The 26,408-nt window shown below is 41.2% G+C and overlaps 1 protein-coding gene and 1 non-coding gene across 9 annotated transcripts in view; both read left to right on the top strand.

Annotated features, from left to right (window-relative positions):
* The window catches only part of rims2 (regulating synaptic membrane exocytosis 2), a 922,071-nt gene that overhangs the window by 564,445 nt on the left and 331,218 nt on the right, over positions 1-26,408 (top strand). For 7 of the 8 annotated variants that reach the window (XM_033018897.1, XM_033018898.1, XM_033018899.1 and 4 more), the window contains 6 exons: positions 2,595-2,708; positions 4,561-4,626; positions 12,077-12,112; positions 12,860-12,970; positions 15,486-15,554; positions 18,010-18,081. In XM_033018897.1, coding sequence (XP_032874788.1) covers positions 2,595-2,708; positions 4,561-4,626; positions 12,077-12,112; positions 12,860-12,970; positions 15,486-15,554; positions 18,010-18,081 — 468 coding nt within the window. Of the gene's footprint in view, positions 1-2,594; positions 2,709-4,560; positions 4,627-12,071; positions 12,113-12,859; positions 12,971-15,481; positions 15,555-18,009; positions 18,082-26,408 lie in introns of those variants that run through there. The other variant, XM_033018904.1, reaches the window with a different exon arrangement.
* Positions 22,893-22,981, top strand: LOC116972624. The gene has a single exon (XR_004411832.1). It is a non-coding gene; the product is annotated as a small nucleolar RNA U3 (small nucleolar RNA).

Raw genomic sequence — 26,408 nt, 5'->3', positions numbered from 1 at the left:
GGCATGGATGTAAAGACATCTGTTGCTGTATTGGTGCAGATGTGAAAGGGTGAGATAAAAATAATGAAATGCAATATGTTTTGTTCATGTGAATTTTGACCCCAGAATTCTGAATTCTGCCAGCTACTTTCTTTCATTGGCTTATTGAGCAAATTAATGATATGTTAATACCCTAAGAAGAAATCAGTAAAAGGAAGCCTGAAACAGAGCTTTACTCAAAATGCTGGAGTAACTCAGGGGCAGTATCTCTGGAAGATATGGATAGGCGACGTTTTGGGTCGAGACCCTTCTTCAGACAAACTGTAGTAGGGGATGGGAGAAAGCTGAGAAAAGAGGTGGGGCAGGATAAGGCCTGTAAAATGCATTCAAGTGAGAGTTTTTATTGGAGATGGATGGACAAAGGTCAGAGATGAAAAGAAGACAAAAGGTAATGAGAAAAATAATAAATTGTGAAGCCAGAAGACAGGATATAGGTAGAGGGGAAGGGAAAAGGGGGATGGGACAGTGGGATAAATGGGTACACGTCCAAGTGGGGTATAGGAAGAGAGGGGGGTAAACAAGGGGAGAGGGTGGATTGTTACCTAAAATTGGCAAATTCAATGTTCATAATGTTGGGTTGTAAGCAACCTTATGTTCTGCTTGGGTTGCTTCCAAAGTAATGGTATCAATTGGAATGTGTGTAACAACCCTCTGCCCCCTCTTCCCACATAGAAACATAGACCTGGGTGCATATCAATTTCTTCCACTGTAATGCCCTCCCTTTCCCCTTCCCGTATACTTCCACCTATATCCCTTCCTCCAGTTTCACAATTTACTGCTATTCTCTCCTTATCTTACAGCCTTTTGTTTTATTTTGACCTCTGGCCTTTGTCCACCCATCTGCTAATATCTGCCCCTTCCCCCACCTCCACACATCAGTTTCGAGTCTTGTCACATCCCCACCTCTTTTCTCAGCTTCTCCCCCTGCTGCAATCAATTCGAAGAAGGAGCCCAACCCAAGACATCACCTATCAATGTTCTCCAGAGATGTTGCCTGACACGCTGAGTTACTCCAACATCTTGTGTATTTTATTGTAAAGCAACATCAGTAGCGCCTACTGTCTACAGAGCTTTTCTCAGCAGCAATAAACCTTCATTAACAAACCATATGGTACTTAACTACAATTTATGACATGGCATTAGGTTGATGGAACAATAGCACAGCATTTCAAAGTCAAGTTTAAGCTTCTTTACTGTGGCATTACTGTGTTCTTACTCAATCAGAACCTTCTGTCCTTTGCTTGTGGAATTCTAAATGTTATTGCTACCTGAATGGAAGCTATTAGTTAATCCATTAAATTGTGGAAAGTTTGGTTTTCTTCTCAAATTCTTTAAAAATAACTTGGTAATTAAACAGTGCCACAGAGTTCAGTTGACAACAAAATAGACCATCTGTACAGCTTTTATTCTGCAACAGAATATTTCCTCAGGTGACATTACATTGGGTTGTGACTGCCCCCATCCAATAAAACTGATTCCCAAAAATTAATTTGCAAATTCTATTCCGATAATAACTGGGAGCTTTATTCAGCCAGTATGCATCTTTGGCTTGAGTGGGTATATGCAAGCCTAAGTATGTACACTGCCCTCTTCTCCCACTGCCTCACTCTCCAGTGACCTCTGCCGTGCCATTGAGATGGCAGTGTTGTCTTATAATAATCTTGAAGTTACATCCAAACATTCTTTCGTAGAAATCCAAATTTAAGTAACACATAACGACAAAACATCTCCCAGATCTTTGATTTTCTCCCACACTCCAAAGACGGACAGGTTTGTAGGTTAATTGGCTTGGTAAAAATTGTATATATGTAACATTGTCCTTAGTGTGTGTGTAGAGTGGTGTTAATGTGCGGGGATCACTGGTTGGTGTGGACTCGGAGGGCCTGTTTCCGCACTGTATCTCCAAGCTAAAGTAAACTAAAAAGACATTTTGCACAATTGGGGTCATGGGAAAAAATGGATTGTTGACAGAAGGTCATGAGGTTGGTTGAGGAGTTCTTTGTTAGAAAGTGATAAGGTAATGCCAGTCCAGGTTGTGGTTGGTGTGTGACAGACAGGCAAGGAGGGAATCAAATAGGTCGAAACATATAGAGCATGTAAAGTGATTGGTTTGAAGAAGTAAGGTAGATACAGTTGAATGGAGAGAGATGATGGGTGTGATTTCTCAGGAAACAACAATGAGCTACCTCGCTTCAAATGTTGGATGCCACAAACTCCCCAGCAGCAGCCCAGTAAGGTTTGGCCCCATGTAAATCATTCCAAAGCAGGGGTCAGCCAGACATCAATATTTCATGCAAGTGACTTCAAAGCATGTATTGCTCATTCCTGTATTTCACAGCACTACTCAACAGCCACCATAGCTGAACATGTTACTTGCTCAGTGGTCATACAACAACAATTAGGAAGTGTACTCGAAGCAATTTCACATAATGATTTGTTTTTTCATGAATTTCAAACAAGAGAGAATAAATTCATTACACTCTACAATGAAGATCTTGGGCATGGTAACTTAGCTTTTTAGAAATCTGCTACTGTAGTCGATTTGTGTTTTGCAGAGGCTCAGAGTTGGGTCCTCGAAGCAGTCGCTGTTCCCCTCAACAGTACAATACAATCAGCAGAATGGATAGGCACAGGATGCTGGATGACCACTTTTCTCCAGAGAGGGAAAGGTAATTGGAAATTATCTTGTTTTTGTACTCGGGGAAACTCTGTGACATTTTAAAATATAATAAGTTCTTGATGGAATTAGACTATTATTGATAATAATCAAATATAGATACCTAACACTTCAGGCACTTCCATATTTACTATCCTTGGAATCTGAATGTAGTGCGTAACGTTTTGATTCAGGATGTTTGTGATCACAATTAATCTTGTGTAAATCTGAAAGTGAGAGCAAAATTACCATGTCACAGCATAGGTTTTAGGATAGTCTGATACTAAAATACATTGCTAATATTTGTTTAAATGAAGTCACATATCTTAAAAAATATATATGAACAGTCTTCTGATCTTGAACTTTTATTCAGCATTATATCTGCATCAGAAATAGTTTCAGTGATGTAATATATTAAATCATTTCATCACTTGGTTCTAAATTGCTATTTATTCACATATACAATTTTAATTCTTAATCTTTTGTGATTTTTATCTTGTATTCCTGAAATATTTTTAGATTTTTATAACTATGCAGAACAATCGAGTGTTTACCTTCCTTATAATATCTGCTGTATGTGAGAACTGAAATGTTTTAGATTATGTCAAGAACACTTTTGAATAATTTCAGGCCTTCTCAACCAATGTAGAGAATGGATATATTCTCTCAGTAACTAGTGGGGTCAATAAAGAATAATTGTCAAAGTCAGCAGTTTCAAAGAGAAGTATTAGGTGCTTGTGATTACTTCGTCAAATAGTCCTTTTGAAGTTGCAGTATATTGTCTGATTGGAAGCATAGTTATTGGTTTGAATAAAAGGCGAATGAAGACATTTTAATGTTCCTTCCTTAGTTTCCTTACCTTAATGGCCTCAGCTTTTTCCATCTTTGCTTTTTTGTTTTACATCCTCCCCGAGCCCTCTGCCACAAAGCATACCTGGGCTTTCTCCTGCTGTGAATTATATGGTAGGTTGACCTGTGTGACATCCTCCATTATTAAGTATCCTACTTCCTGTTTAATAACACCCAGATTGTGTCACATGATGCAATGCACTGGAAGTCAAACTGACTGAATTGCAAAGTGGCATGGCTTGGTTTTATATGACTCTGGATGTGGTGAGAATCAAGTCTTTAGAAGTATTAGCTAGGGGAGGTATTTTCAAATTCAGAATGTAGAAACAAAAAACTGCAGATGCTGGTTAATAAAAAAATGATATAGAGAGCTGGAGCACTCAGCGGATCAGTCAGCGTCTCTTGAGAACGTGGATAGATGATGTTTTGGGAAACAGAACACCTGGCCAGTTGAGTTACTCCAGCACTTGTATCCTTTTTTTACCTTCAAATAACTCAACTTCAGAGGTCCAGTATAAATAGCTGGTAATAAGCTTGTTTCCAATCTAAATGTTTGTGTGGAATATTGTGTGGTACAGTAAGATTCAACTAATTTGTAGGTTTTTCTTGCCGTAGATCGGTTAAGTAACTATTTCTAGACTGCTTTTGCAGGCTTTGAATTACTTATTATTAATCTTGTATTTAGAGGAATTTATAAAGCAGGATTCTCGTGACTTTATTGTAGGATTAGTTGTGTAATTTGTGCTAAACCAAATGCATTATTGCACAAACTTTCTATCACATTTTAAAGAAAGCTGGTTTTACTAAGCTGCTGGAAGGCCTTCATTAAAAATTCATTTTGCTGCATTTAAGTTCTTCTTTTGCTTTTAATAATGGACTATAGTCTTTTCATACACACTGTTCATCACCTTTCTCTCCATTTTCTTCCCTTTTCTGCTCTATGCTGCTGCTGACCTCTGTCCACTTTCTTCAAATGCCATACATTTCTCTTTTCCATTCCCTCTACATCGCTGCAGTCAGTATCTTACACTACCTCGGTCCAGACACAGTCATGTCATCGAGCATCATCACAAGGATTTCAGGTATACTGTAACATGGGTGTGTTGGTGTGTTTCATTGGTGTGTGACTATGCATGCATAGATATATCAGCATTATGACTAAGGATGAGCACCTGAATCAAGTCAAATTTTACATTTAAACTGGAGTCGTCATCGATGGATTTTCCAGCTTTGAAATTTGGCTGTCAGATGAAAAAGAGGTTGCCAAAGTTTTCCAAAGCTGATTTGTAATTGAGTGCACATTATTTCCAACGTGGAATGTTAGGTACTTGGCAGATTTCCCACTGGTAGACTTACAAAGATTAATCATACTGTTTCATCACTTAACACTTAGCAAAGATTAATAATTAAGATTTTAATTGGGGATTCAATACTATCTCCCCCATAACATCTGGCCATGAATTGTTGTGGATAGCTTGATGGATTTGGAAAAAATAATACTTTCACATAGGGAAATGTCACAAAATATTTATAGTAAGACATTGAAAATTGCTAAAATATTTGTGTTGAGGCTTAGGGGGACCAAATTGTACAATTTGGAACGCTAGAGCATCCACTCATGTTGCTCATCCATAATTATGGTTAATTGTGATTTTATTTAGCACTTTTGTAAGCTTGAAAATAAATGTTCATCATAGTTCTGTCAAAATATAAGGTGAGATTTCAATTGTCTCTTCTGAAGGTTTATTTTTAATTGTAGAGAATTGTTTAAGAATCATAGTGGACACTGATAATTGGAAATGGTAAATTTGATCTGAAGCTGAAAAGGAAAAAGCCCATAGACTGAACTTTGATGTTAGATTAGGAATTAACTCGTGTTTCCTTTCAGAGGCTGATGGATTTGCCACTGTACTTAAGAGCAACGTTTTGCCCCAAAATATAAGCCAGATCACAGATTATTGGAAATGCTAGAATATTTTTTCAAGGCATGGTAAATTTCATCCTTATTGTGGCAACAAGAACTATGAGGTAGTTAAAGCATTCTGAGTGCCGTGGCATTTTTTTCTATCTACTATCCACTCGTATTGCAACTCAACCTTCAGCAAGACCCAAAGCTGTACAAAAAAAATATCAATTTATTCAAATGTAATTAACCTTCTATTGATGTTGCTATTTCCTTCTATTGATTCTTCTTTCATATTATTATTTTAGCAGTAGTGCTGGTATATGAAGGCATGAAAGAGTGAAAATGGTTAGGACAGTATTTGAGTGATAAATTGAGGAACTGAATTATTATCCATGTATACTCTGGGCTGGGTCATGTTGGGTCAGGTGCACCAGTTAAAATCATCATCTATAGTATGCCAATGTCGACAGTGATGTGGGTCTAATGTAGGGGATGTATTTCACTGGCCCCCCTAGAGTTCAGCTTCTTGGTTTAACGGTGACTGGCCCTCCATTGTTGAAGAAAGTTAGTCACATCCCTGAGGTGCACCTGACAGCTTTTGACAACCAGCAAGACATGTGATAGAAGCTGTGTAGGCTGCACAACATTTAAAAAGTCTTAATAGTTCTATGACACTTGTATACATTTCTAAAACTTCTTAAATTGAACTGAACATTTTTTTTTAAATAATGTTTTAAAATATTTTTTTGAAATGGATGATTTATTTCTAATGCTTGTATGAGAAATGAATCACCAAAAACAGGAACTGCTTGAATAAGCTTTCCTGAGATGTTGCCTTAAATAAGATAGTTTCAATTAATCTTAATAGGAAGAAGAAAAACATAAAAATGACCACATTAGACACAGGGGTTGGACACTTGAGTCCTCTCCACCAATTAATCAGTTCATGGCAAAACTTTTTATCTTCAAACTCTGCATTTCCATCTGCTTACAGTAATTCTCCATCCCTTTATTGAGCAAGAATCTGTTAAATTATATCTTAAAAATATGAAAGATTCTGCTTCAATTGCTCTTTGAGGATGAGTATTCTAAAATTTCTTAAGCCCCTGAGAGAAAAAAATATTCTCATCCCATTGTTAAATGCACCATCTCCTGTTTTTAAATGCAAAGCTCGATCTAGATTTCCCATAAGTGGAAACATTCCGTCAAGAATCCACAGGTGTTGACATGTTTCAAACAAATTCCCTCTCACTCAGTCAAACCTGTCTAACCATTCTTCATAAGATAATCTGGCAGTCCCACATTTAGTTCAGTAAACCTCCAAACTTATTTACATCCTTCCTGAAAGAGGAGACCGATACTGTACTGTATTTCAGATGAAGTTTCACCATTACCCTACACAAATGAAATATACTTTTGCTCACATTAAAGGATAACATTCTGAGAGCTTTCCAAATTACACGATGTTCCTGCCAACTAACCTTTTTGTAATTATGTACAAGTATAACAGATCCCTCTGTATCCCAACGCTCTGCATTTGCTCTTTGGTTCTTCCTGCTATTGGATAATTTCACATTTTTCTGCATTATTGTCCATTTGCCAGATCTTTTTCAATTCAACCCATCCCTTTGTAGCCTCGTATCCTCTTTACAATACAGTTCCTTACATAGCTTCATGTTATCAATAAATTCATTAACCATACATTCAGTGCCTTCATCCAATCCAAGGTGCATTAGGACAAAAGATATGACTCCGCTTCTAATTTCTATTCTGGTTTCAGGTTGCTATTCTTTCCTGACATTTCATGTAATCTTATTTATATCTTCCTTTCCTATCCTTCACTAGTTTCCCTGCTAACTTATTCTTGAGACCATAAATCCCAACGTTGTGATAACACTGAAGTGGAGAGATATCCTTGTATCATGAAATTTGTTTCATAAGTACGTCATCCATTCATACTGCACCCTTGGTTATCTTCTCATTCAGCTCCAAACCAATTAGTTTGCTTTCCTGATCTTTATATATTTTTTATATTGTGAAAGTTGCTCTTCATTAGACAGCTACAGTATTTCTCTTAAAACCATATCATCACCAAGAATGTACTCTTCAAGATTTCTAACCGCCATCTTCAATTATAAAGTGCATGGGTGTATCACTCCTACAAAATAATTTTCTGTCTATTATCCACTATCAATTTCACTGGTCTCAACGAGTCCATCTGCAGAAGACAAACTGTGACTGCCCCCGTTGCCCTCTTCACTTTCCTCATGGTGCCCAATACAGTTAATGACGGCATCATTCTCTATCAAATGCTTTTGCCCCCTCATTGGTTTGAACCAAGGAAGGTTTATTTGTATGCCAGTATGCAACGTTGACATGGTTTTCCAATCTTTTGTATTCTCAGGTCATTCCTAACCATTTTAGTCAATGAAATTATTTTTGAAGAAAATATTCTGTTCTAGGAACATACAACATTCATAAATACTCTTATAGAGATATAGCATGGATTCAGGGCCTTGGGCAAGGCCAGTAGCATAATCAAGGATGAGTTGCACCCAGGACACTCCCTCTTCTCCCATCTCCCCAGGCAAAAGGAACAGAAGTGTGAAAACACACACCACCAGATTCAGGGACAGTTTCTTCCCAGCTGTTATCAGGCAACTAAATCATCCTACCACAACTGGAGAGCAGTGCTGAACTACTATCTACCTCTATGGTGATCCTCGGACTATCCTTGATCGGACTTTGCAGACTTTACCTCGCACTGAACGTTATTCCCTTATCATGTATCCATGCCCTGTAAATGGATCGATTGTAATCACGTATGTAGTCATTTCTACTGTATGGTTAGCATGCAACAAGTTTTCACTGTACGTCAGGCACGTGACAATAAACTAAAGTGAAACTGGACAATTAATCCACATCAATCACCCATTTACACTGCTCCAACCAGCACTCATTATATTCATCCGCATTCTCATCAGTAACACCTACTTCTCCCAGCCTCTGATTCCATCACTCAGCTGCACACTCGCAACAAATTACAAGGGGCAGGTTCCCCAACAAGGTAGGGATGAAAGAAGAAAATCAGTTGCAAGAAAAATGTAAAACTCCATACAGACAGCATTGGAGCTAAAGACTGAACCCTGATTGCTGGAAACTTAGGCAACAGTTTTTCTGGTCTCTGCCACTTCGCTGCCCATACGCATAGTATTGGTAAATTATATTATTGGTTGAAAGTCTGGGGTGAGGGAAGACAGTTTTCTGGATATATGGAAGAATTCTCATATTTATGCAGTCTTGGTTGTAATTGAATTGGAGTACATGGTTTCATGTTAAGGTTAAATGAAAGAGGCTGCCTTTGATGATATAATATTACCTTGGCATAGTACGTGGATTAATTACCTAATTCCATGAATGCATGCCCATCACCGCAAAGCAAGAATGCAACCATCTGCCATTGAGTCCATGGTGATCCTCAGTTCCAAATGGAACTGCTGGTATTTAGCCTCTCTCAGGAAGGGCAGGTGGTATGAACCATCTGCCCTGTGCTCCTCCCACCCTCCCATCCGCCCGCCCTCGGGTTCCTGCTCCTCCTCCCTTTTTCCTTCTTTCTTTCCCCACCCCCCATCAGTCTGAAGAAGGGTTTCGGCCCGAAACGTCGCCTATTTCCTTCGCTCCATAGATGCTGCTGCACCCGCTGAGTTTCCCCAGCAATTTTGTGTACCTGCCCTGTGACTGAGTTCTGATCATGTGAGGTTTCCCAGCCATTGATCTGTACAATCACTGCTCTGATCAGATCTAGAGTGGGTTTCACAACTTTGCTTGTTTTAATGGGGGTCAGTCTTGGAGATTAAAAGGAATTAAAGGTAAGTTATTTATTTTTTGTTTATTTTAAAGCTTTAAGTTATTTGCTGTGTTTTAATGTAATTAGAATTTTTATTTTTTAACAATTTTTATTGTATTGATTATTTACAGTGATTATGGTTATTAAGTGTCTCTGGACATTTTGTCAGCTTTGACAAGAGAAAGGTCTGCCACAGTCTTGCATTATGTTACATTTTGTTCAGGTGGGGAAGGGAGGTGGAGGGGAGCCGGGCGAGCGAGAGTGCTGCGAAAAGTGGAGTCCGGGGGGAGGGAGAGAGCTGAATACATGGCCCCACTAGTACAAAGCTCTCAGCAGCTGTCGGGAAACCCGAGTGGAGGTGCGAGCGCACTGCGGGGCAGGGAGGGGTGCGGGTGCGGGTGCGGGTGCGGGTGCTAGTGCCGGCCGCACTCGGGTGCTTGGCCGTCGGAGCGCGAGCGAGTTATGCGCGGGGGGGGGGGGGGGGGTCACACAACTCGCAGCTCATGGAATACAACGGCCTAATCAGCGCAGTTGGCCGCGAGGAGCAGAGGCATTGTGACGTCATCAGTCCGTTCGCTTCAGACTGGTGAAGAATTTGAAGAATAACGGAATAAATAATGAGGGGCGGGGCTTCGCGAGCTGCACGGGCAGCGCAGGGAAGCTTCAGCGCATGCGCGCCTCTCACCTCGCGATCCTATAGGGTCTTTGCTGCAGAACCTTCTCGATCTTTCTGGGCTAACGTACCTCGTGGAATACTGCGTACTGCGCATGCGCGTCGACAGCAGCTGCATTGATCCAGCATTATTTTAAAGACAGATGTTGTTGAGATATTTTGTTGAACCATTGCAGTCTTTCAAGTAAAAGTGCTTACAGTTGGGAAGGAAGTTCCATGATTTTGATCTAAGGATGATAAGGAATCACCATGCATGTTCAAGTTGGGATGGTATATTATTTAGAAGGCTGTGATGTTTTTTTCTGCTGCACTTTTAAGTGAAGAACGTTGTGCATTTTAGAGATGCCACACAAGTAAACTTAGCAACTAACTAAATAGCAGATACACAGTTTCTTGATAATCATCTTTGATAACTCCATGGTCATTAACACTTGTGAATATCAACTTGCACAGACCAAACTTCATGTTGATGACAGCTGTCGGCACAAAATGTACGGACATCATAAGATGAAACAGTCTCTATTCATTAAGAGACTGCTACTGAGGTGCAACTTATACCCCACAAGGTGCACCATTTCATACGGCCGCCCCAACATGGCCAAACTGCAGAAGGTGTGCAATGGCCAACGAAACATTGGCACACATCTCAGGACAATGTCTCGCAGTCAAAAACGCACGGATTAAGCGCCATAATAAGATCTTGGACAAACTGAAGGCGCAGGTTGCTAAACACGGATGGGCTGTACACATCGAACCGAGGTTCAGAACGGAGGACGGAAGATTATGGAAGCCCGACTTGATCTTTGTCAAAGGGCAGGAAGTGGCAGTGGTCGATGTGACAGTGAGGTACGAGATCAACAATATGGAACTGGAGTGTGCGTGGAAGGAGAAGACCGAGAAGTATGAGCATCTGAGGGGACAGATTGCGGAAGTGACGAAAGGGACGACAATCAAATTCTTTGGATTCGTTATGAGTGCTCGTGGGAAATGGCACGCTTGGAACGACACCCTAACCTGAAGATCGACAAATACAAATCCTTTGCCAAAAATTTGGCAGATCTCACCATTGCCCTTACATTGGACATTTTGAGAATCTTTAATGATCAGTAATGGGCATATTGTCGGAACCATAAAAACCCTAACCCCAACCCTAACACTAACAGTTGGAGGGCACAATGACACATCAGATGATGTAACAAAGACGGCTACATGGACAAACACACTAGCCACTAGCCTCTCGAATGGTCGGCTCAGTTCCGTCACCCTTGCGGTGGTGGTCTTCCATGCTTGGTGAGCGATAAATTTCCAAATTGTCCTATTCATACTGACTCATCACGATCGAGTCAGCTATAAGATCGAGCCTACCCAGACTGCGGGCCCAATCCTTGGTCCTGTGGTTTTCGCTACTAGTAGGAGTTTCTCCGTGGACGAGCCACGTAAAGACTCGAAAAATACACTTGTTTAATGGGGGCTCCCCAAGAGTGTTACCAAATAGCCAAATGCCTCGTCATCTAATTAGTGACGCGCATGAATGGATGAACGAGATTCCCACTGTCCCTACCTACTATCTAGCGAAACCACAGCCAAGGGAACGGGCTTGGCAGAATCAGCGGGGAAAGAAGACCCTATTGAGCTTGACTCTAGTCTGGCACTGTGAAGAGACATGAGAGGTGTAGAATAAGTGGGAAGCCCTCCAGGGTTGTCGGTGAAATACCACTACTCTGATCGTTTTTTCACTTACCCGGTGAGGCGGGAAGGCGAGCCCCGAGGGGCTCTCGCTTCTGGTCGGATATTGTCTGGTTTGCGGCTAATTATTTGGGGTGACCATTGAAGTTAAGAATCTATTTGCATTTTATTTTTGTGTTTGACAAAATCACATCTTTACTATTTTGTTGTTTGTAACCTTTTCCAGATTTTAGCTATTCTCCCTGTAATTTTTTTCCAACTATCCATTAGTTCCTGGATAATTGTCCCAGTGTATCAATTATTGACTGGTACTGATGCACTTATTTATTATCTTACACATAATTATTCTTAAAATACATTTTGTCCGTGTAATCACGTTCAGTGTATCCAATATTTTTATGTAATCATTCCTGCCTTTAGGTTGAAGCCTACGGTAAGCAAATTGTTGAAAAAAAGGTGAGCTGCTATTATTCATTGAATATATATGCAACCTTGAATTTGATTGCTTGCTGTATTACTGATAGTCTTCTGAGAACTGACCAGTTAGTTACGCAACACATATATAAAAGTCGTATTTATGTTTCCTTTCATTCCCTTTTCCCAAATCTAATTGATGTCACTTAAAGATATAAAATAATTAAAACAAAGGCAGTAAAAAACCCAGCTAGGTTATAATAGACGGGAACATACATGGCAATTAAAGAGGCAATGGCTTCCTTTATATGTAGGAAACTGATGTTGCCAGTATAATTATAAAAAGGCTGCTCCTACATCAGGAAGCCTCATTTGCCAGGGAAGTAAATAAGGGAACTACGGATGAGACTCAACGCTGTGCATTTGCGGTGTTCCCAATTTTAACAGTTATTAATCATTGGAAACATTTTGAGCATTGTGCTATTTGTGCTACCTATGGTTTGATGTTTATACGGACACTGTTCAACCATATTGGATAGGTGACCTTGCAGTTTCTAGACCATTGCCTATATCCACAATCCACTTCCTCAGGCAAAGGGAAAAAGATCTACTTTTCTCACATTATTGACCTTTATGTAGTCATGTTTCACATTTGTTGGATATGATATAAAGTTAATAGTGCAGAAGGTGTGAGCACTGTATAACAACTCAGTTCACAAGTTTTATCCATCAGGTATTCCCTTTTCTAATGTTCATTACAGTTACATTAATTTTGTTTTTATTTTTTAGCAGCATGAATCATATTGTTTATCCCCTCTATCGGGAAGATGCTATAAGGTTACTTCGTTCCCAAAAGATCAACAGTATCTACTCTGAGGGTGCTTACAATGATGTTGAGAGGTACTAATTTGACCATTGTTTGGATTTATTTAGAACTATTAACCTGAACTACACGAATGTATTTCACTGCACACATATCTGTGCATTAGTTTTGAATACTCCAGAGTTGCAGTTATTTTTCTGGATGAGTGACTTTGGCAGATATACGATGAGATGGGTTTGGAGGGATATAGGCCAAATGAAGGCAAATGGGACAAGCCCAGAATACTAACTTGGCCCATGACCCAAATTGGTTGGTGGGCTAAAGAGCTCCATCCTGTATACATCTATGGCTCCATCACTCTGTGCAAAAAGTAATATAATCTCACGGTGGCACTTTAAAAATTAAACATTTTTTTCCCCCTCCAAAATATGGGAATCAAACTGCGAGCATTAAAGTAACAAAAACAAACAAACAAACAATGAAGTGAATAGATTGTCACCAAAACCCACTTACCTCATTAATATCCTTAACCAAAGAGAGCCTGCCTCCTTTGCTGATGCACTTTACTTTGAGTTTGGTCTCATTACTGGCATTGACACAAAATGCTGGAGTAACACAGCGAGACAGGCAGCATCCCTGGAGATAAGGAATGGGTGATGTTTCAGGTTGAGATCCTCCTTCAGACTGAGAGTCAGCAGAGAGAGACACATAGAGATATGGAAGGGTAAGGTGTGAAAACACAGATCAAAGCAGACGATGATAAGGGTGGTATGGTGGCGCAGCGGTAGAGTTGCTGCCTTTCAGCGCTCCCGACTACGGGTGCTGTCTGTACGTAGTTTGTACGTTCTCCCTGTGACCTGCATAGTTTTTCTCCGAGATCTTCGGTTTCTTCCCACACTCCAAAGACGTACAGGTTTGTAGGTAAATTGGCTTGGTAAATGTAAAAATTGTCCCTAGTGTGTGTAGGATAGTGTTAATGTGCAGTGATCGCTGGCCAGCGCAAACCCAGTGAGTTGAAGGGCCTGTTTCCGCGCTGTATCTCTAAACTAAATGTAGAATGGTTCAATGTTAGCTGAGGGGAAGATGACAAGGAAGCATACAATCATTGACATTTAATCAGGACAGTGAAACAAGTCGGAGAACTAGGATGGGGGTGCAACGGAGAGGGAGGGAAAGCAAGGGTTGCTTGAAGTTAGTGAAATGGATATTCATACCAGGTTGTAAGCTGCCCAAGTGAAATATGAGGTGATGTTCCCTCAATTTGCGTTGGACCTCACTCTGACGGTGGAGGGGGCCCAGGACAGAAAGGTCCGCATGGGAATGGGAGGGGGAGTTAAAGTGTTTAGCAACCGGACTCATTACTGCCATTGTTATTTCTTAACAACTATTTACACTTGCTCACCAAGCCATTCATTTTTTCGCAAAGTAGGACTGGACAATTATTGGCCATAAATCTGTCATGAGTATGATTAAATAAATGTTGCCATGATAGTGGTAGAGAAAATTAATACAAATTGTTGATCATCCATACTTCATGATATTATCTTGCTATATCCTATCAATGAAGAGAACTAAACTAAACTTGTCACCAAGTGACAATATTTCAAATATCACCAGGTCAATATTTAAAAAAAAAAAAATATCATCAGAGAGAGAAAAAAATCACTATTAGCCACCATGTATATTATGTTTTGCTATTTATGTCTATTTTTCATTATAATCAATTTTGTAATTATATTCCCCTCAATCTTGAATAATAGTCTTTTTCCCCCCAAACAATAGCTTACCATTAATCATCAGACCAAATGGCAGAAATTAATTAACTGTTTTACTCATTGTCTGATGCATTCTTCCAAGGCCTATCTGCATTTTCAAATGACCAAATAAGTTAATCTGTCATCAGCTATTGCTAAAGCCGATCTCATTGCACATTGAAGCCTCAAGCATTGATTGATTCGCACAGATATACACTGTAAATGACACTAGTTATATTATATTTACACAGTCGTATATCATTTCATAAAATTCACTGCATCCAACTCAAATTCCATTTCTTTTGTGTTAAAAAGAAAACATATTGTATTTAGTGTAAGAAAGAACTGCAGATGTTGGTTTAAATCGAACGTAGACACAAAATGCTAGAGTAACTCAGCGGGTGAGGCAGCATCTCTGGAGAGAAGAAATCGGCGACGTTTTGGGTCAAGACCCTTCTTCAGACTGATGTCGGGAGGGGATGGGACAAAGATAAAATGTCGTCGGAGAGTAAGACTAGTGGGGAACTGAGAAGGGGAAGGTGATAGAGAGAGAAAGCTGCTTCACCCGCTGAGTTACTCCAGCAATTTGTGTCTCCGCATATTGTAACTGCGGCCACAATAATGCAAAATGTTTATGACTACACATACCCGCTTCATGTCAATAAGCCATATGGTAGAAATACATAATTCAAACAATTAATGTGTGAAAATGGCCATTTTGTTCTCCTTTATGTTTGTGTGTTTAATTTATTATCATGTGTTTAGTTTATTTTTGTGTGTCAATATCTTGAATACATTGTCCTTTTTTAAATTTCTGTACTTCACTGTTCATTGTTAGGAGAATTGGGCAGCAGGGGAGAGTACCCACTGTTTGGTATGATGGTGGTGCTGCTGATCACCCAGAAAGGTACATCATCATTAACTTCATTATTAGTAGCTGCACATCTTTAAATTAGGTGTAACTTTACCTTCTTTGTAATAGATGGGAAGAGGTAAGGGTTATGTAGTAACTGCAATGACACCACCACTTGTATAGTAATGCCCCTGTCCCACTTAGGAAACCTGAACGGAAACCTCTGGAGACTTTGCGACCCACCCAAGGTTTCCGTGCTTTTCCCGGAAGTTTTTGTCAGTCTCCCTACCTGCTTCCACTACCTGCAACCTCCGGCAACCACCTGCAACCTCCGGGAACCACACGGAAACCTTGGGTGGGGCGCAAAGTCTCCAGAGGTTTCCGTTCAGGTTTCCTAAGTGGGACAGGGGCAGAAGGAACTGCAGATGCTGGTGTAAACCGAAGATAGACACAAAATGCTGGAGCAACTCAGCGGGACAGGCAGCATCTCTGGAGAGAAGGAATGGCTGACGTTTCGGGTTGAGACGGGTCTTCTGAAGAAGGGGCTCAACCCAAAACGTCACCTATTCTTTCTCTCCAGAGATGCTGCCTGTCCCGCTGAATTACTGCAGCATTTTGTGTCTACCACCAATTGTATGCTCTGCTGTAATTCGATGATTTTTATTGTATATTTCATATTCATTTTTGGACGATTTCTTAAAGAACAACCTAGACTGAAAAGATTTGTTTTACCCCAATCTTGTAATGATTTTGTTGGTTAAAAACATTCTGCATGATTTTTAGATTTTGCACAGGTGATTGCAACTGGGAAGGTTTCCCATGTTAATTTTATCACACATTTAACTGATATTTTGTGATGAGGGTTTTTTTGCTGTAAGCAGACATTTGACAAAATTAATTCCACAGTGTCAGTATTATTGCATTATGGTATTGTTCAAGATGCCATCTTTAAACCATCCAAATGGACTATCTGGGTTAGGGAAGAGAACCTATCATGATTTTCCTCTTTTGAATCCACTAAAGTAAATGGTTTGTATATTGTGGTGTGTGGTTGTGAAGCCACCAGCAATGTGCTAATTTTGTATGCTGACGAAAGATCAAAACAATTAACTGCCTTGGTGGGCAATGTGAAATCAATGAAACAAAAGTAGAACATTCCAGAAGCTCGGCTGATCAGGCAACATTTGTGAAAAGGGAAACAGTTTGCATTTCAGGTCCGGGACCCTTCAATTTCCCTTTCCACATGCTTCCTATATTTTCTGTTGATGTGTTGTATGTCATCGAGTCATGCAGCATGAAAACAGGCCCTTCGGCCCAACTTGTCCACACCAACCCACCCGCCCCAACCTTACTAGTCCCACCTGTCTGTGATTGGCACATATCCTTCTAAACCTATCCTATCCTATCCATGTTCCTTTCTAAATGTCTTTTAAATGTTGTGATAGTACTTGCTTCAACCACCTCCTCTGGTAGCTGATCCATACATCCACTATCCTCTGTGTAAAGAAAGTTGCCCCTCAGGTTCCTATTAAATCTTTTCTCTCTCGTCTTAAACCTATGTCCTTGGGTTCTTGGTTCCTCTACTGAGTAAAAGACAATGTGCATTTACCCTATCTAATCCCCTCATGATCTTATACCCTCTATAAAATCTCCCCTCATCTTCCTGCGCTCCAAGGAATAAAGTCCTAGCCTGCTCAACCTCTCCATATAGCTAAAGCCCTGGCAACATCGTAGTAAATCTTCTCTACACCCTTTACAGCTTAACAACATGTCCTTTAACAGGGTGACCAAAACTGAACACAGTACTCCAAATGGTGCCTCACAAATCTCAACTGAAACAAAACCTTCCAACTTCTATACTCAATACTCTGACTGATGAAGGCCAATGTGCCGGAAGCCTTCTTGACCACACTATCTACCTGTGATGTACTTTCAGGGAACTATGTACCCGCACTCCTAGATCCTCTTGCTGTACGCCGTAAAGGCCATGCCCTGGTGTAACTTGCCAAAATGCAACACCTTACCCTTATCCGTATTAAACTCCATTAACCATTCTTCAGCCCACCTGCCCAACTGATCAAGAATCTGCTGCAATTTTTGATAACCTTCTTCACTATCTGTGATGCCACCCACTTTAGTGTCTTCTGCAACCTTGCTGATCATGCCTTGTACTTTCTCTTATAAATCATTGATACTGATGACAAACAGCAAGAGAATAATGGAAGAAGATCCAGTCCCCGAGTGCAGTTTCTTAGTGAAGTTCACAGGCACACAGGCCTGAATGCATTTCTAACCACATTGCATTAATCCTGCAGTTATTTTGAAATGCAAGTGCTTTCCTACCCCTGAGCCAATTCATGAACACTTCTGATGATGTTTTTAACAATATATACATGAATCAGGAATAAAGTATATGTGTGATTTAGAAGATAATTTTGACTGAGTGTTATTGTGAAAGAATTGTTACAAGTGCTTCTAATGTTGTTTATTTTGGTATGCTTTTCTGAAGATGGTACAATGGTGGAAGTCACAATGCATGGTCAAATCATACAGTAGTGAATGGGACATCAGAGCACTATAGGTAAGCTGAGTGATGTGCCATAGGTTACTAGCTTTGCAGACTTCATCCAATCTTCCAGCAAATTGGATGATTAATGCAGTGTGAAGAAATGTAGTTGGATCTTCTGAGAATCTAAAGTTCGTGGGCTAAATCCTACTTCTGAATGAAGGGAACAGCCAGCATTTTGGTACCATGGTCTCGCAATGGAAATATGAGCATTATATATGACTGCAAATGGTGCAGATCACATAATTGCACCATAATGCCCATTTTACATCAGGTTTTTGTTCTAGATAAATTGTCTCCATAAATTACCAAATTTAATTTATTCTAAATTTGTCTTGTACAATTCTACAATATATAGTCTAAAAGCTTGTTTTGTTAAAGGGTAAAAATTATGTCACAAAAAGAGCAGATTGTTCAAAAGGTTCCTATAATAGAAACAAAATCTAATTAATAGGGTTACAACTGCTTGGATTAAGTTTCAAGAATATCTGTGCTTCAAGGTTGGATGACTTCTAAACCATGGGTTTTATATTGCAACAGTCTAGAATTGAGCTCTAAGGACAGAGCCATTAATTAACTGGCTATTTTGCTTAGTAGTCAGGTTATGTTTAACTCTAACTTTTGAAAAATCAAACTTTGCCTCCCTGTCACCATGAAATTTGCAGAACAAGGTCTTGCATTTAGTCAGTAGCCTGCCCCACTTATGCGACCTTTACAGGCGACTGCCGCACCCGTGTTATGTCACCGAAATGTTCAACATGTTGAAAATTCAGTGGCGACCAGAAAGATGCTACGACTATTCGGAGACCTCTCACGACCACAGGAGACCTCTCACCACCATACAGGCTGTATGGTGGTGAGAGGTCTGCTATGGCCGTGAGAGGTCGCCAGGGGTCGCCTGTATGGTCGTGAGAGGTCTCCAAAGAGTCGTAGCGTCTTTCTGGCCGCCACTGAATTTTCAACATGTTGAAAATTTCAGTGACCTGTGACGGGTGGGACAGGCCCTTTAACTTGGATTTTAACTGATCTTTATCCATTCATCAGGAAAATTAAATTTGATTCCTGGCTTAATTGCCTTGTTTTGGTTCTAGTTGTTGGTAAATTGCAATCTCATTCATTGAATCAAAAGATGGGCAGCACAGAATATTTAAAATTGAAAGCCTACCACATTAGCGTTAAAAAAGGGTGACTCTGTGGCTAAGGAAAACACTTGAAATGCAATTGATATGTAAAATTCATGAACTCTTTTACAGATGTATAATAACCCAATATATAATAACCCAAAGAGAAAATACGCAACTCATTGCCTCATTACCAACATAATCTTATTCCTTACACGTACCTCAAAATTAAGAGCACTTGCCCTTCTTAATACAAGTAAAGCCCTTTAGTTGGTTCGGCAATGGAGATGATCAGACAGCAGGTGGGGAATGGGGTGTCGTGTGAGAAGATAGTGCAGTTAGGGAGAAGGTTAGTGATAAAGAGGAGAGCATTGTTTGCACTGCTCAATAAAATGGACTCGGGCTGGAATTGGTTTTGTAGCATGATGCAGATCTTCTCCTTTCTGATCAGACACATGATACACACTGAGCCCACAATGCTCTAGTGGTGGCAGGAGCCCTTCCTATCAAGAATTCCTGCCAACATTTCCTTCTTTTTTTTTTAAGTGAGATAAAAGACTGCAGATGTTGTAATCTGGAGCACAAGGCAAACTGCTGGAGGAATTCCGTGCATTAGGCAGCATCTGTGGAGTGAAATGGACAATTGATCATCTGGCTTGATATGTTTCCTCTGGACTGAACGAATGGAGAGGAGATATCCAGTATGAAGGGATTGGGACAGAGGGTGGAGGACGGGGAGGGCAAGACGTGGCATGCAATAGGTGGATCCGGGTGAGGAAGGGGGACTGAGTTAGGTGCAGGAGAGGGGTAAATAAACCCTTTTTTAAAAATCTATTATTTGGATAATAGATATTGCCTAGCTTCTCATCCTATCCTCCCCCTGTCAGTTACTTCCCACTTGCATCCGAGACACCTCACATGCCCTTCAACTCTTTAATAACATTCAATCTCTAGGTTTTCATTTCCTCATCTTCCCAATGGACGTCCTGTCCCTCTACACCTCCAGCCCGCACCAGGAAATTCTCAAGGACCTCCCTATTTTCCTCCAACAAAGACCCAATCAAATTCCCTCTCCTCCGTCTGCCGGAACATGTCCCCACCCTCCACAAGTTCTCTTTTGACTTATTTCGCTTTTTCCAAATTAAAGGTATAGCCATGGGCACTCCGATGGCCCCAGCTATGCCTAACATTTTGTTGGTTATGTTGATCAGTCCTTGTTGCAGGCTTACCCAGGCACCATCCCCCAAGTCTTTCCCCGCCACATTGACCACTACATCGTGGCTGACTCCTGCACCTGTGCTGACCTTGCAGGTTTCATTATCTTCACCATTAACTTACACCCTGCCCTTATATTTACCTGGACTATCTCTGGCACCTCTCTCTCCTTTCTTGATCTCTCTTTCTCCATCACAGGGGTCAGATTATCGACTGACATCTACAATAAACCTACCAACTCCGACAGTTATCTGAAGGTGGTTACCATGTTTACTAAAGTACTTCCTCCTACCCTGCCTATTGCAAAGATGCTATTCCTTACTCTCAATTCCTCAGTCTCTGCCACATCTGCTCCTGTGATGAGACTTTCCATTCTGGGACATCTGAGATGTCTCCTTTCTGTAGTAGATGTGTTCTCCCCTTCTGTCATAGATGGATCCCTCAACCATGTCTCCTCCATCTACCATAGTTCAGCACTTGCTCCCACTCCAACCATGATTGAGTTCCACTGGTCCTCATCTTTCAACCCACCAACCCCCGCATCCAACACATCATACTCTGACATTTCCGTCTCCTCCAACATGATCCCACCACTGCTCATATCTAAACATCTCCACAACTTTCCGCCTTCTGCAGAGACTGCTCGCTCCACAAGTCCTTTGTTCACTCTTACCTTTCCACACAAACCACGCCTTCCTGGGTACTTATCCCTGGAAGAAGGTGATGTAACACCTGTCCCTATACCCCTCTGTCACCTCTAGCCAGGAACCCCAGCAGTCTTTCCAGGTAAGACAGATGTTGATGTGCTCCTCTTCTAACCTCATCTACTGCATCCGGCGTTCCCGATGTGGCCTCCTGTACCAAGACTAAGCGTAGACTTGGCGACCATTTTGCTGAACACTAGCGCTTGGTCGGTCCACCACGGACTACACGATATCCCGTTCGCTAACTATTTTAACTCCCCTTCCCATTCCTACATCTGTCCTGAGCCTCCGTTGTCAGAGCGAGGTCACATGTAAACTGGAGGAACAGCACCTAAAATACACTCAACTGTATGAACATTGAATTCTCTAACCTCTAACAAATCTCACTTAATTCCTCCTTTCTCCCCCACATACATCCTCCTTCCCTCCCCCCCCATTTCCCACCTATTTCTCCCCTCCATTACCTACCCCCCCTCCCCCCCGCCCCGCTACTTTCCTCCCTCAAGCTTCACAATCTGCAACTCTTCAAACTTGCCGTACACCTTCCGCACTTATATCTGGCCTTTGATCCAACCATCTGCCTATCAAAAGCTCCTTTTGCCCCTTTGTCCATCTATTAACTGCTACACTTTGTACTGTCTCTCTGCTTTTCCAGCTTTCTTTGTCCCCACCCCCCCCTCCACACACAATCAGTCTGAGGAAAGTCTTGAGCCGAAACATCACCTATCCATGTTCCCCAGAGGTGCTGCCTGACGTATTACTCGAGTGCTTCATGTCCTGTTGAACCCCTGCAACAAGCCTTAATGATCTATGTCTACCAATGAATTCATGCACAGCTATGATACCATTTTGAAAGTCCAATTTGTGTCATTGCAATGCATTGTCCATGCAATCTGATTCACTCTCTCATGCAGGATAGGGGAACAGAATGCACTGGATGAATGCACTGCAACACACTTGCTTGGTGCAACTTTCATGTTTAAGAAAAATCTGCAGATGCTGGAAAAATCGAAGGTAGACAGAAATGCTCGAGAAACTCAGCGGGTGACAGCATCTATGGAGAGAAGAAATAGGCGATGTTTCGGGTCGAGACCCTTCAGACTGATGTCGGGGGGGGCGGGAAAATGAAAGGAAGAGGCGCTGACTAGGCTTGTGGGAGAGCTGGGAAGGGGAGGGGAAGGAGGGAGAAAGCAAGGACTATCTGAAATTGGAGAAGTCAATGTTCATACCGCTGGGGTGTAAACTTTCCTAATCGATTTATCCACCCTTTCAAAATAACATATACATTCTAAGCAACTTCTATGTTAACTTAATATGTATTTAGTGTTGCCCATAATTTATGTTTAAGTTTTTAGATTTTCTTTTAAGAGGTCATTTACTTTAATGAGAATTAGCAAATATCTTTCCTTTTTGTTCCAGATTAGAGGAAGTCAAATGCAACATGCAGTAGTTGTCAAAACCAAGAGTGGATTTTGTTTCTAAATCTGTACATTGCCTTTGTGTCCACAGGGAAGTAGCATTCTTTCACAAATGATTTATTTCCTTGCAAGTGACACTGATTAATGCACAGAGGGTCTGAGAATGTAAAAGCAGAGCAGCTGATTATACAATGTATACTGGGTAGCTGCTTAAAACAGGAAACCAGGGTTTTTGCTGACTCTCCACCCATTTCACAAATCTTTATAGATATTTGGGTATTAGGAGTCTAATTGTCCGAGATTAATAGTCTAGTAAATCTGATAATCTGCCTCCACCAGAGTCCCAAAGATGCAGAATTTACTTTTCAAAGGCTATACTTTTAAGGATAATTTCTATAGTCTGTGACTGGAGAAATTATGTACTAAAGAGTAAGGTCTCACCTGGGCAATGGGCAGGTGCTGTAGACCTGCACGGGAAGGTAGACACTCCCGCCCCCATGAGTCTCGGGCAGATGGGGCTCATCAGCCTGGGAAGGCAGTCCATCAGGAGAGGGAAAACTCTGATCTAAAGCCTCCACTGCCTTGTGGCCATATCCAGTCATGGAAAAGGCTCCAGGAGTAAACCTCAAGAAAATCCGGAGTCGGAGCCCCTAAGGTAGTTCATCATTGTCTACAACCTCGCTCTGGCAGCTCCTGTGACGGCACTGGTGCCAAACTGTAATGGCCCTGCTGTCCCTTTGGATCGATCAGCGACGTGGAGAGGGGGGACGTGCTGCATGGGCAACAGCCTGTCCTCCATATGACATTGCCCAGGCTTGCATCCAACCAGGATGCATCACCCATGGTCAGTCATGACCGAGAGGGGCCTCCTACTACTACTACTACTGCTACTTATTTCAATGAACCAATACTTGAGAGAATTTAGAAGATAAAGAGATGATCTTATTGAAAAGTATAATATTCTGATGGAGTTAAACAAAGTTGAATACTGTTGGTATTTAAAGCAAAGGTGACAATGTTACAGAGTAAATGGCCATCTGTTTACGATGGAGATTTGAAGGAATTTCTCCTCTCAGATTGTTGTAAATCTTTGCAGTTCTCTACCTCTTAGAACTGTGGTGGTTAGATCATTGAATACTTTCATGATTGGCATTGTCAGATTGTTCTCTATCATGAGTTGAATTAGGTGAAACATGCAGAAAGCAAAGCTGTGGCCAAGATCACATCTGTCATGATTTTATTGAATTGTGGAGCTAACACAGGTGCCACATGTCCTAATCCTGCTCCTATTTCGTATATTGCTTGTGCAGAGGACAAGCAATGTCAAATTCACTTTTTTTTTCACTAACATTTGGAAAATGATCTGAGTGAAGCCTAATGACCTTCTTTGTTTTGGCACATAGTGGAATTGTTCCTTTGTCCTTCCTGCACTCCTCCTTTGCATTTCCTCAGTGCATACATCATTCTTCAGCTGAAAGGACAGGTACCAGGTCTCAAGCTCCCAAAAGTCTGCCGATGATAATTCGGTCCAGCTTCTGGGAAATGCATAGAACGAGCTTGAGATTTTATTTTAACCTTTCATGCCTGGTTGGCTAGTTAGGGAAGTCAGCAAGTAATGCAGTCTGAAGAAGGGTTTCGGCCCGAAACGTTGCCTATTTCCTTCGCTCCATAGATGCTGCTGCACCCGCTGAGTTTCTCCAGCTTTTTTGTGTACCTTCGATTTTCCAGCATCTGCAGTTCCTTCTTAAACACAGTAATGCAGATGATATACTTTTAGATAAAGTGTACTTGCTTCTTACAAGCAAGTCACCTTCCTACTCTTTGCATTTCAATCTAAACAGGTTTGATTAGGTTCAGCATTAATTGATCAAATGTTTACTGTTACAAAAATGGTTGCAAACTCCTAGCTCAGGGATGACTAAGATACATTGCATCAAATTTCTTTTAATTGGCTGGCCTTAGTATGTGTCTCTAGATAATGCCCAAAATACCTTATTTATCATCAGTTTCTTGTTTTCCCTGCAGTTTTTCGACTGGTTTATCTCGCAACTTTCAAATATAAGGGGTAATGGGCCCAACTTTATCATAACTGTGACCAAAGAGAATTCTATCTGTGGTATTTTTCCAGCATCTCCTTACTTTTTCATCGGAACATTACATAATCTGATTTCCTTTTGCCTTTACCCTCAGAACTTTGCTTTCTTTCATTATTTCTCCTGGTGTGCAGACAGTTTATAATGCTTTCTTCAGTATATCATCGCAAGTCTGAGGTGATCTTGCTTCATTTCCTTTATCTCAGCCTCTTCTTTTTCCCTGCCCTTGCATTGGTTCTCTTTTTTCATTCTTTGTTTTTATTTTTCTCTGGTTTTCAATGTTACCTTTTCTCAGTCTTTTTTCGTCAGCTTTCCATTTTGTCCTTGTTTTTTGTCTTCAGTTTTATTCTATTCCATTTTCTGCGGCATGTTTTGAGTGGCACCATTGCTGTTGTGAGGGAAAGGGGAAATGAAATAATGTTAATGGATTTATTCCTGAATCTATGGCTGTGAGTTTATTAGGTCCTGAAACAAAACAAAGGCAGGTGGGTGAAATGGAAAAAGGAAAATAGCCAAATCTAACCAGGTGGAGGTGGGTAGAGACTGCTGCTGGATGGTAATGAATGCGGACACCAGGGCTATAAGAGCTGGAAGTTGATGTGAGAGGCTGTTGACAATGGGATTCGTTAAGGGAGGATGGAATGGCAGATTATAGACAATAGGTGCAGGAGTAGGCCATTTGGCCCTTCGAGCCAGCACCGCCATTCAATGTGATCATGGCTGATCATCCCCAATCAGTACCCCGTTCCTGCCTTCTCCCCATATCCCCTGACTCCGCTATTTTTAAGAGCCCTATCTAGCTCTCTCTTGAAAGCATCCAGAGAACCAGCCTCCACCGCCCTCTGAGGCAGAGAATTCCACAACTCACCACTCTCCTTGGCAGGTGTGTTGAAAGAGTTCCTAAAAGGTTGTTCAAGTATATTAAAAGTAAAAGAAGAAACTGGGAGAGCATAGGTCCCCTTAAGGATCAGTGGGAGCATCTATGTGTGGGAGCACCCAAGATGAATAAGGTCTTAAGTGTCTACTTCTTATCTGTATTTACTCTAGAGAATGTCATGAAAGTTAGGGAATTGACAGAAGACGATAGTGATGTCCTGAAAACTATCGACATATACCATTTAAGAGGTATTGACAGTTATGAGATTCTTCTTCTTCTTTGCTAGAATTTAGAAGATTGAGGGGGGATCTTATAGAAACTTACAAAATTCTTAAGGGGTTGGACAGGCTAGATGCAGGAAGATTGTTCCCGATGTTGGGGAAGTCCAGAACAAAGGTCACAGTTTGGGGATAAGGGGGAAGTCTTTTAGGACCGAGATGAGAAAAACATTTTTCACACAGAGAGTGGTAAATCTGTGGAATTCTCTGCCACAGAAGGTAGTTGAGGCCAGTTCATTGGCTATATTTAAGAGGGAGTTAGATGTGGCCCTTGTGGCTAAAGGGATCGGGGTGTGTAGAGAAGGCGGGTACAGGATACTGAATCGGATGATCAGCCATGATCATACTGAATGGCGGTGCAGGCTTGAAGGGCGGAATGGCCTACTCCTGCACCTATTTTCTATGTTTCTGTCATGTCTTTTAGACCTGCAGCTCCGTTGAGGCGAGCCAGGCCAACGTGTCATCGTCCAGGTCCATCAGACCTCGTTCACCATTCGGTGACCGGTGTTTGGGGCAACTGGTGACTTTGTGCTACACTGTCTGTGTTGGGTCCCCACACTCGCAGGAGGTGCTGTCCACGAGGCCCCACCTCTTCATTGCTTCTCCATAGCGTCTGACGCCTGTCCTTAAGCGGTT

Source organism: Amblyraja radiata, chromosome 4 (genome assembly GCF_010909765.2).
Source record: "Amblyraja radiata isolate CabotCenter1 chromosome 4, sAmbRad1.1.pri, whole genome shotgun sequence".
Taxonomy (NCBI): domain Eukaryota; kingdom Metazoa; phylum Chordata; class Chondrichthyes; order Rajiformes; family Rajidae; genus Amblyraja; species Amblyraja radiata.
Note: the sequence above shows the minus strand (reverse complement) of the source record. Positions and strands in the feature narration are given on the sequence as shown.